Genomic DNA, 11,548 nt, shown 5'->3' with positions numbered 1-11,548 from the left:
AAACCTCTCTTAAATGGGTCCCAACATTTGACCTTTTGCAAGAATGTACTCTACGTAATACTGCAAATGGCATAATGATCCAGAGAAAAATATTTATTTCCTTTTGCACCTTCACATAGAAACCACAAAGTATTCTGCAATAAAAGTAATACATTTTGTAGCATTTGCTAAAAAACATTTGTGTCAAAAATAGTGTTAACATTGCAATAAACAGCTGATCAATAAATCAACATTCATTATCTTTGTGTTAACACCCTGTAATAATTAGTCTCAGAGGCTACAAAACAAAATAAGAATGGGTTTAATTCCCCGTTTCCACATATACACATATACACTGACCAGCCATAACACTAAAACTACCTGCTTAATATTGTGTAGGTCCCCCTTGTTCCATCCAAACAGCTCTGACCCGTTGAGGCTTCAAGATGTTAGCAGCAGATCCTTTAAGTCCTGTAGGTTGTGAAGTGGGGCCTCCATGGATCAGACTTGTCCAGCACATCCCAACAGATGCTCAATTGTATTGAGGTCTGGGGAATTTAGAGCCCAAGTCAACACCGTGAACTTTTTGACATGTTCCAAACCATTACTGAACAATTTTTGCAGTTTGGCAGTGCACATTATCCTGCTGAAAGAGGCCACTGCCATTAGGGAATACCATTGCCATGAAGGGGTGTACTTGGTCTGCAACAATGTTTGTTAGGTGGTGGGTAGGTGGTACGTGTCAAAGTAACATCTACATGAATGCCAGGACCTAAGGTTTCCCAGCAGAACCTGGTCCAGAGCGTCACACTGCTTCTGCCAGCTTGTCTTCTTCACATAGTGCATCTTGGTGCCATCTCTTCCCTGGGTAAGTGACATGCACCCAGCCATCCAAATGATGTCAAAGAAAATGTGATTCATCAGACCAGGCCTCCTTCTTCCATTCCTCCATGGTCCAGTTCTGATGCTTACATGCCCATTGTAGGCGCTTTTGGCAGTGGACAGGGGTCAGCATGTGCAATCTGACTAGTAATACGGAGAAGACCTCGCAAGACCTGCCATTTTGGAGTTGCTCTGACCCAATTGTCTATCCATCACAGTTTGGCCCTTGTCACAGTCACTCAGATCCTTACTCTTGCCCATTTTTTTCTGCTTCCAACACATCTTCTTCAACACCTGACTGTTCATTTGTTGCCTAATATATCCCACCCCTTCACAGGTGCCATTGTAATTACTTAATCAATGTTATTCACTTCAGTGGTTTTAACATTATGGCTGATTGGTATATATTTGCCAAATGATCTACAATTATTTTGTGCAAAACTTGCACAAAAACTTCTTGAAACTATTTTCTAAATTTATTCTGGTCAAATGTATGTGTATTAGACCTAATGTATAAAATTCCATCTCGGGTGCTTGTGTTTTAGTGTGTATATTATACAGCTGCACAATATGACCAATTTCCTTTTGTTGCTTATGCCATCAGTTTTGCCAATTGCCAGGAAATTACTGTATACGTTATCCCCAGCTTCTTGATAAATAATAGACACATTTTAAACATTCAGGGAGCCTGCTACCCCGTACTTTCATAAACTCTGCTATTTCTCTAAATGTTTGATAGATTTGTTCTGCATATAAATAATATGAAGCATTAAATGTGCCATTAGATGCTGCAGATAACACTCAATAGAAGTTTTTCTTCTTTTCCTTTTTTCACTTTCTGTACATCTTTATACATTGTCAGTTTTGTCATCTTTCACTGTATACATTCTAATCGGGCACATCCTCAGACAGCTTCAGGGGTCCTACCATGACCCAGGAATGGGGACTCCACACTCATACCAGGCTACATAGTTGATCTGGGTGCTACCACCAATCTTTCCAAACTTCACAGGCTCCTGGCGCATGGCCCGGAAATAACCTGAAAAAGATAGCATTGAGACATTTGTGGACTGTTAAAAAATACAAGTGCAGCCAATTATAACAGAAATTACTCGCATTACTAGCTAGCATTGTAAAAGTAATAGTTGCCAGATGGGCCTGGTCCAAGTATGAGAGAGAATGACTGCACAATATGCTGCACCTTGTTTGAGTGGTAACTGGTGTGGTGGCATCAGGACTCCAGTCCGTCCATCCAGGAAGGAATCAACAAACTGACAATGATCCTCTCCATATCCAGTCTCATCCCCAATGTTATAAAACTTCCCTACAGATACACAGGTAACAGATATCCATATTAACTTTCACACATGTACATTTACATTTACATCATTTGTTAGATGCCCTTATCCATTGCGACTTAGAGGTGCTTAGTATTCTCCATCAAAAATGCTAGTATATACAGGTCATGGTCTATGAATACTTTTATTTATACATACATCATACATAATTCTTTCACTTTTCCTTTCATGGTGGAAGGCAGAGAAGGTAAGCCCAGACTTCTCTATCCCAGGTCACATATTCTAGCTCCCCCTGGGGGATCCCCAGATGCCCCTAAACCAACTGTGAGACATAAACTGTCCAGCTGGTCCTAGGTCTGGCCTTCATTCTCTGTCCAGTGTGACATGCCAGATAGAGCTCTTGGGGCCAACCAAGGGTCATCCTCATAAGGTGCCCAAGCAACCTCAACTGGCTCCTCTAAATTTTGGAGGAGCAGCAGCTGCACTTAATCTAAATTTATGCACTCTTCTTGCATCACCCATGAATAAGATCCCAAGATACTGAAACTTCTACACCACGAGCAAGGTCCCTCTCCTTACTTGAAGGGAGCATCCAACTCTTTTCCAGTAGAGAATCATGGCCTTGGACTTGGAGGTACTGATTTTCATCCCACCTGCTTCACACAGCAGCAAAATGCATGCCTAGTTCAGAGGTCTAGCTCAGATAGTGGCAAAAGAACATCATCAGCTGGAAACAGTGAGGGTATCTCTAGTCCCACCATACTTGACACCTCTCAAGGTGACGTGACTCACCTTGAATGCTTGATATTCAGTCCATGAAAACCTTCATATCTTGATATCCAGTCCATGAAAACCTCAAATGGAAATGGAGATAAGACACACCCTTCACATAATCTGACACCCACTTAACTGTTTTGACTTAATGCCAAGAAATCAGACACAACTCTCACTCTGCCTATACAGAGACCAGATTACATGAAGTAGCAACCTAAATTCCTGCTGTACCTCTCATAATAGTCACAATAGTCAAGTCACACAATCATAGGCCTTCTTCAAATCCAGAAAACACATGTAGGCTGGATTATCTTACTCCCATGACCCCTGATAAAGCTGTGCAGTAGTAAAGAGCTGGTCCACTGTTCTACAGCCTGGGCACAACTGGCATTGTTCCTCCTGAATCCTAGGTTCATTTATAAGATGTAGTCTACTATCAAGAAAACCTGAGAGGAGTGTGATTCCCCTATAACTGGAGCATACCCCCTGGTCCCCTTTTTAAAAATAGAGACCACCCTCCTAGTTTGCCAGTCTAAAGGCACTGCGCTGGATATCCATGCAACATTGAAGAGGAGTGTTAACCACACCACCCCAACCCTGTCCAGAGCCTTCAACATTTCTAGTCAAACCTCATTCACCCCTGCAACCTTGCCACTATGAAGGTTTATAACCACTAATGTAACCTCAGCCACAGAGATGGAACTCCTAAATGCCAGGGATTTCTCACCCTGTCAAAGGATGGCATGTCCACTGGGTTAAGGAGTTCCTCAGAGCGCTCCTTCTATTTCCCAAAAGATTTTGTAAAAACTGTTATAGCAACAAAAACAGTAAAAGATGATATTTGTCTTAGACTTTTTTTCAGTCTATTTCAAAGACAGCCAGTGACTAATTAGTTGGAACAGCCAGGGGAAGTTCATTCCACCACCTGGGTTTCAGTATGGAGAAGAGTCTTAATGTGTGTCTTTCTTCTATCTTGAAGGGTGGGGAGTCGAGTTGAGTCATGATGGGAATGTGGTGCAGAGCGCTGTTTGATATGTGCCTTCAAGTAGGTGGGGGTCCATTTTTGACTTTGTAGGTATGAATCAGTATTTAAATTTGATACAACAAGCTACAGGAGGCCAGTAGAGGAAACATGTCAGTGGTGAATGTGGTGTGAAGGGGCAGACCTGCCAGAAGCAGGTTGTAGTAGTTCATTTCCTAGATGACAAGAGACTGAACAAGACCTTTTAGTGAATCACTGACCTTTTAGTGAATCACTTAGGTAGATCTTGTATCTGAGAGAGTTGCACAGCTGAATTCCCACAAACTTGCGATACCATGTACGTTTCACATACTGGGTTCCAGTGCACTCGGAGTAAGAGTCTGCATCAAATGAGAATGAGGACCAGATGGCATTTTTACCTGTAGGAGAGAGATAATACAGACAAATGCATTGATAAAAAAAAAATTGCTTCTTTCTTTTGTAGCAAGTGGAAACATTTCACTACAAAATACTTGTTTTACAAGAACAACTATCACTGCAACTTTTAAAAACCAAGTTAACTTATACAAAACTCTTCATACATCACTCTGAATATACACTCACTGAGCAATTTATTAGGAAAACCTGTACACCTACATATTCATGCAATTATCTAATTAGCCAATCGTGTGGCAATAGTGCAATGCATGAAATCATGCAGATACAGACCCGCAGCTTCAGGTAATGTTCACATCAACCATCAGAATGGGGAAAAATGTTATCTCAGTGATTTTGAACGTGGCATGATTGCTGGTGCCAGATTGGCTGGTTTGAGTATTTCTATAAGTGCTGATGTCCTGAGATTTTCATGCACAACAATCTCTAGAGTTTACTCAGAATGGTGCAATAAAGAAAAAACATCCAGTGAGCGGCAGTTCTGCAGTCGGAAACTCAGCCTTGTTGATGAGAGAGATCAACGGAGGAGACTGGCCAGACTGGTTTGAACTGACAGAAAGGTTACAGTAACTCAGATAACCACTCTGTGCAATTATGGTGAGCAGAAAAGCATCTCAGAATGCACAACATGTCGAACTTTAAGGATGGGCTACAACAGCAGAAGACCATGTCGGGTTCCCCTTCTCTCAGCCAAGAACAGAAAGCTGAGACTGCAGTGGGCACAGGCTCACCAAAAATGGACAGTTGAAGACAGGAAAAACGTAACCTGGTCTGATGAATCTTGATTTCTGCTGACGCACACAGATGGTAGGGTCAGAATTTGAGTCCATGAATCCATGGACCCAACCTGCCTTGTGTCAACAGTCCAGGCTGGTGGAGGTGGTGTAATGGTGTGGGGGATGTTTTCTTGGCACACTTTGGGCCTGTTAATACCAATCAATCATCGCTTGAATGCCGGAGACTATTTGTGTGTTGTTGCTGACCATGTGCATCATTTCATCGCCACAATTTACCCATCTTCTAATGGATACCTCCAGCATGATAATGCACCATGGCACAAAGCAAAAGTCGTCTCAAACTGGTTTCATGAACATGACAGTGAGTACACTGTTTTTCAGTGGCCTTCCCAGTCACCGGATCTGAATCCAGTAGAACACCTTTGGGATGTGGTAGAACGGGAGATTCACAGCATGAAAGTGCACCTCAGAATCTCAGAATCTCAAAGGAATTTTTCCAACATCTTGTGGAATCTGTGCCATGAAGAATTGAGGCTGTTTTGAGAGTAAAGGGAGGTCCCTACCCAGTATTAGTATAGTGTCCCTAATAAAATGCTCGGTAAGTGTCTATACAGCTCATTACATCTATTCTTTTCCTGTGCTAAAAGCACTAAAAACAAATTTTAAACTGAACAATTAAAACACAAGTGCTAGTTATTTACAGAGGAAATGTCAGTTGGAACCTAGCATTGTGGTGGTGGAATTACAATAGATCCACAAGTAATCCTGGTTGTAATGTAATTAGGCCATTATTCTTTTGCAATCAACATCTTGATTTTTAAGCAAACAAAAAAGATTATATTATAAGCACATATTTGCTGTATAGAAATTATAAACAAGTAGTTATAAATTAAAATTGATATAAACAAAAGTCATATATAAAATAGAAATAAAATGCATGTTAGCAATTGTAAGAAAAAAAAATCTTTGTGAAGACTGTGTGTTTATCAAATTGGACACTGTCCCACAAAAAAAAATCTAAAAATAAAGTAAAGTCTCTTTCTTTGACCCAGTGATTAAATGTTCAGAATGATTGCAGTATTTACCAGTTGGGACTTCACTCACCCGAGGGTCCGCTGCAAAAGAAAAGAGGAAATTAATGCCAGAAATGTTACATAATATAATATTATTTCCATACCATAGGTATTACAACATTGTCTGGATAAAATGTGGTAAAGCTGTTTGAAATACATTTGAGCTGCCACACTTTTTTTCTTCGTTCCTTTCTAATCAAAATATTTTTTTCGGGTACAGATACATACTTTCAGGGAATGATCACTCTCATGCATTTGATAAATAGAACTACAGTAAACTACATCATGTTTGTGGTCCCAACTATCTGCCTGCATTTGCTCACACTTCCACTTCAAATGACACAGGTCTGTTATCATGACATTTAACTACATAAATGCTTTATGTATGTTAAGACTGGACTGCCTCTCTGTACTGTCAGCGATGTTCTGTTTTTTATAAAGACCATAGCCTCGTAATTTATCAGTTGAGTCATGTGTTTTCTGTTAGCTGCTGGCGCTTGGACAGATCCTCTGGATCTAAGCAGCAAGGTAAAAGAGAGCCAAAAAACTAGGCTAATTACATGCATTTCAGCTTGGGCAAAGATAACTGGTTAATTTAACAAAAACAGGTACATGCTTTGTATGCTACCTTAAGCTAAAAAACACATCCACTATTTTTGCATAAAAGCTAATTAAAGTTAATAGCAGGGGAGTGTCAACAGAGGGTCAAGTGATTATCACTAACAATTCAGTTTAATTCTATTCAAATTAGTTTTATTTATATATCACTTTTAACAATAGAAATTGTCACAAGACAATTTTTGACACAAGACAGCTTTACATAAATCTGGATGTAGATTTAAATCCCTAATGAGCACGCCAGATAAACCTTAAAAGAAACCCATTTTCTTCAGGTAGACACCAGATAGCGAGATTAGAAATTGTTACAGTATATTAGAGTAATAAAGAGTAAAAAAAAAAAAAAACAAGTAATGACTGTATATTTGATTGGACAACATGGGACCATTTACTCCCATTTTGAAGTTTTGAAGCCTTTTTTGGTCAAAATGGGAGTTATCATCTTGCAAAAATTTGGAGCCAGACCATGCACAGTAGATACGGCCAGTCAGACAGTGGGTCCGCCTCTCACCCACCCATATTAGTGATGGACTTGGTATCCATTTGAGTAGAGTAGTGCATTCTTATGCTCTGGTTGTTCTGTCATGGAGATCGTTTAAAAAGGGATGACAGCTAACCATAACAAGGTACTTTGAGTGTTCACTAAGCTCATGCAGTCAATAAATTGTCATGAAATTTAGCTAGTATTAGCTACCTTGGCTTATGCCATTTCTTCATTTACTCACTTTGGTTTGCTAGTTATATCAGTACTATGAGCTAGCTTAGACATCAACATGAGCAACGTACTGGGAAAAAACTGTGCACTGAAGATGTTACAACAAGTAACTGAAGAACAAGACATCGCTAGAACTGTCAAAGCTGTCAATACCTTAAATCTACAAAATTTTAAAGAGGTTAAGTGAAGTTCCCTGGGCTGTAATCTCAGTAAGAGCTTCAGGGCTATGTTGGAAAGTGTGCGCATTTATGAGGCTCGACTGTCATTTCCAGTCCAGCACAAAAAAATCACCTCTTCAACAACGCCTTTTATTTATCATCAAATAACTCCTGTAAAACACATTTACTGTAAGGGAAATATTGAAGGAGATATCAAGGACCACTGAATTTGTAAAAATGACAGAACGCTATTCCCAAAAATAATTTGTGGAGACGTAACATAAAATGTCAGTTTTGGTGTTTTTGCATTCACTAACATTCACAATTCCCAAGAGTGAGGTTAAACATTGTACTGCAGCCAGCCACTAGACAGCCTCAGATTCCTAACAGAATCCCTGTTAGGACATCCATCCATATACTGTATACAGTCAGTGTAATAAGCAGTAATAAGTTAATTTTTAATTAATTAATTTTGAAGTTCTTGTGAGTAAGAATCCTGTGATGAGCTCAGGAAAGTCTTTACGATTACAACAGCATAGTTTAGAAGGTACAAATCTACAGCGTCCTGGTGAGATTATCCACTGAAACAAGGGTGAGTCTTGGACATAAACTGTTTATAGATTATCTCTAATTTTTTAATGTCCTAAGGAAACTGGACACAGTTTGACCAAACTAGAAATATCAACATAATTACATGCTAATATCAAATACATCCTATGCCATCTTGTTGGTTGTTACAAACCTTGGTGTGTTGTTTTCTACTGTGCTAAATTGAATTGAAATGAGTGTTGCTGGTCTATTTACTGTGTAGGAAGACCTCTTTAGAGAGTCCCAAAGCTCTCAAAGGCTGCTGTACAAAGGTTCTTTTGTAGTTTTCAGAAACTTGTAAGACAGAGAGCTATTCTTAGGAACCCTCAGATGCTTGGGTCTGTGCTTTGATTAGATTCTGCCTCACTTGTAAATCGTTTTGGATGAAATCATATACCAATTGAATAAGTGTAAACGTAAGTGTACAAACTCATCGCAAAAATAAATACTCTGATGTGCTGCAAGCTCAAAAAAGTACAAGCCATTCTTTGATTTTCCATCTTGTTTCCTATTTGCTTGGTTTTTGTTTTATCATAAGATTTAAACAGAAGTCTTGGCTGACAGTTGATTGGTCACCACTAAATCAGAACATCCAGCATTGGATGGTGTTAAAATAAACAGAGAACTTTAACCTGGATTGCAGTGGAGTATGGCATGTTGAATAGAAACACATCTGGTGCAATCAACCTTGCAATCAAATACTTTGCCTTGAAGGATTTGTAGCAATTTCATAAACCTCAGTGCGGTTTTGTGGTTCAACTTAAAGAGCAAGGCTTTGGCCACAGGACCTATGCTAAATGAGAGTATGAATAATGGATGAAGTAATATGGGCTCCACTCTCCGCTTCATACCCGACTCAGTGCTGAAGGATACCGACTCACTGGAAGGTCCTGAACCAAGCTCATTCTTAGGCGTTACTGTGAACTCGTAACTAAAAAAAAAAACAAAAAAACATGAAAAACATGAGGAAAATGAAGAATCTCTGTGGTATAGTGCAACACTCCATGAGTTAATGACTGCCAGAAACAATCAAGTGTTCAGTGTGTACCTGCTCTCTGGTTTCAGGTTCTCCACAGCTGTATGTGTCTGATTGGTTTTTACAACAGACACGACGTGTCCATTTGGACTTACAACAGAGGAAGTGACCTCGTATTCTGTGAATCAAATCATGTATGCCAAGAATTAGTATTACGTGTCCACCCTTTTCCTCGTAGTAGTAGTAGTAGTAGTTACAGTATTTGTGAAAAAACAAACAGTTTGCTATGTATGGATGGAGCTCTTTATAAACCTGCAACTAGGTCTATTTAGAATAAAGATAAAAATAAAATAAAATAAAACTATAAATTTTATACATTGGTATTAAGCCCAATTTAGTACCATAGAATATTGACAAGTGAGATTGTTACCATTGATTTGCAAAGAAAAAAAATGGTAACACTGTGCATTAAAGCACACTAAACCAACATTATTTTCTGAGTACCATAAACTTCAATAGCACCAATAAAATGTAAATAATGTTACTAAGTGAATTAACTCTTGTAACAATGAATGAACTAATATTAAGTCTACAACACCCCATAGAAATGAATGAATTTGTTTGTGTTGTTAGTTGGCCAAATTAATATGTGTGTTTCTATATTTACAGCTACTGACCTCATCAACATTTAGTGACTTAAAACTATAATTTAGGTGATGCTACTTTATGTGACTTCCTTTTAGTCCTGGTTGCAATAAACATATTGTTTATTTATTTCCTATTTAAACAAACATCAGGTAATACAGAAGTAAATTTACCTTCTTACTTTATTAGAACTACTTATAAGTTATTCTTTGTTTATGTTTTTAACGTTAAGCAGTGCAGTGCAGTAATTAATATTAGTTTCATATATCTTAATGCAAAATGTCACTGAAAAAAACTCATTACTGCTCTTAACTGTTCAAATTGTTAACTTGCTATCAATAGCTAATCATTTATCCAGGACAAATTAAACATGTATTAAATAAATGCCCAGGTTACCTGTTGTCTCATTGTCTGTTTTCTCCCAATCAAGTATAACGAATGAGGGACATCCCTCCACAGTAACCACAGTGAGGTTGGTGGGAGGGGTCTTGGGTGGGCCTGAGATGTTTGTTACTCCATTCTCCTCATCAGGGAAGAAGCTGAGAGAGTGAGTGACGGAACAGGGTTGCTCTGGAGGCTTGTCTATCTGATAGATCACATGAGGTGCTGCAGACACAAATAATCAGAGATCAGATACAATTACTTCAGCCATAAACCTCTTTGAAGAGTTTGGGTAGACTGAAGATGTACATGTACTCCACTGAGATTAGGACATAGGTAATAGTTTTTGTGTATTGAAATCATTTACTTTTTTAACTCTGAAAAAGTTTTCGTTCCATTCCAGGATAAACACAGATAAAGTACATAATCAAGAGTTTACAAGAGATTACTGGCCCAATGGCTTAGGTGTTTTGAGAGCTGGAATGACAATGAATATAACCTTTATGCCAGGCAAGGGCTATGTTTGGAAACCTTTATTTTAATTTCTTCACTATTTAAGTACATGTAATAATTGTGCAACATTGTCTTACCTACAAAGCGTTTCTTTCCCTTTGGGTCCACTTCTGAGATAGGAACAGAACTGAATACAGAGGAGTTGTCACCCAGGTTATACCGGCTACCTGTGAGTTACAAGCCACATGAAGAAAGATAAGAAGAAGGATGATGAAAAGAAAAACTCAGAACTCAAAACATTTGACTTCTGATTGTGACAGGATTCTGTTTTTAAGTATATTGTACAGCTTTTTTTAAATCTGTATCAAAAAAGGAAAATGTTCATGTGCTGCACAACAGACTATTTGTCACACTAGCACTCTCCATTACATCATCATCACTATCAGAGTTTTAAAATGAATGTAATGACTACAGAGCTATTTTGGCTTCATACCATTAAAGGCAAAAAATGGTGTAGTTGTTGGTGTTGGACTTTGATTGATTTCTGTGGTAGGAGGAGCTTCTGAAGGTTTGAGAATTGGTATGGCATCCACCTGCTTTAGATCAGTTACTTTATCTAATGCATCATAAAGAAAAAAACATTTGTTATAAGTCACAAAGCCATTATTTACAACTGCAATCTTAAGCTATATGGTCACCTTTAAAAGTTTAGATTTGTAACTAAACACACATAATAAGTTTTTATTCTAACCATCATCTTTGTCCACCTGGTTTGGTGTCTTGCGTTTGCTTGATTCTGGAAAACAAAATCGGTGGTTATGCATTTAGCTCTCGACAGCAGTAAAGGTGAATAG

The 11,548-nt window shown here is 38.6% G+C and overlaps 1 protein-coding gene across 1 annotated transcript in view; it reads right to left on the bottom strand.

Moving 5' to 3' along the window:
• Nucleotides 1-72: 72 nt before the first annotated feature.
• The window catches only part of LOC113525337 (target of Nesh-SH3), a 38,084-nt gene continuing 26,608 nt past the window's right edge, over nucleotides 73-11,548 (bottom strand). The window contains 10 exon segments of the mRNA XM_053234386.1: nucleotides 73-1,900; nucleotides 2,063-2,185; nucleotides 4,176-4,334; nucleotides 6,173-6,202; nucleotides 9,091-9,170; nucleotides 9,288-9,393; nucleotides 10,257-10,466; nucleotides 10,832-10,921; nucleotides 11,188-11,310; nucleotides 11,446-11,490. Coding sequence (XP_053090361.1) covers nucleotides 1,785-1,900; nucleotides 2,063-2,185; nucleotides 4,176-4,334; nucleotides 6,173-6,202; nucleotides 9,091-9,170; nucleotides 9,288-9,393; nucleotides 10,257-10,466; nucleotides 10,832-10,921; nucleotides 11,188-11,310; nucleotides 11,446-11,490 — 1,082 coding nt within the window. The 3' untranslated portion in view covers nucleotides 73-1,784.

The sequence above is a fragment of the Pangasianodon hypophthalmus genome, chromosome 5 (assembly GCF_027358585.1).
Source record: "Pangasianodon hypophthalmus isolate fPanHyp1 chromosome 5, fPanHyp1.pri, whole genome shotgun sequence".
NCBI classification, from domain to species: Eukaryota; Metazoa; Chordata; class Actinopteri; order Siluriformes; family Pangasiidae; genus Pangasianodon; species Pangasianodon hypophthalmus.
This window is presented reverse-complemented; position numbering and strand designations above follow the sequence as displayed.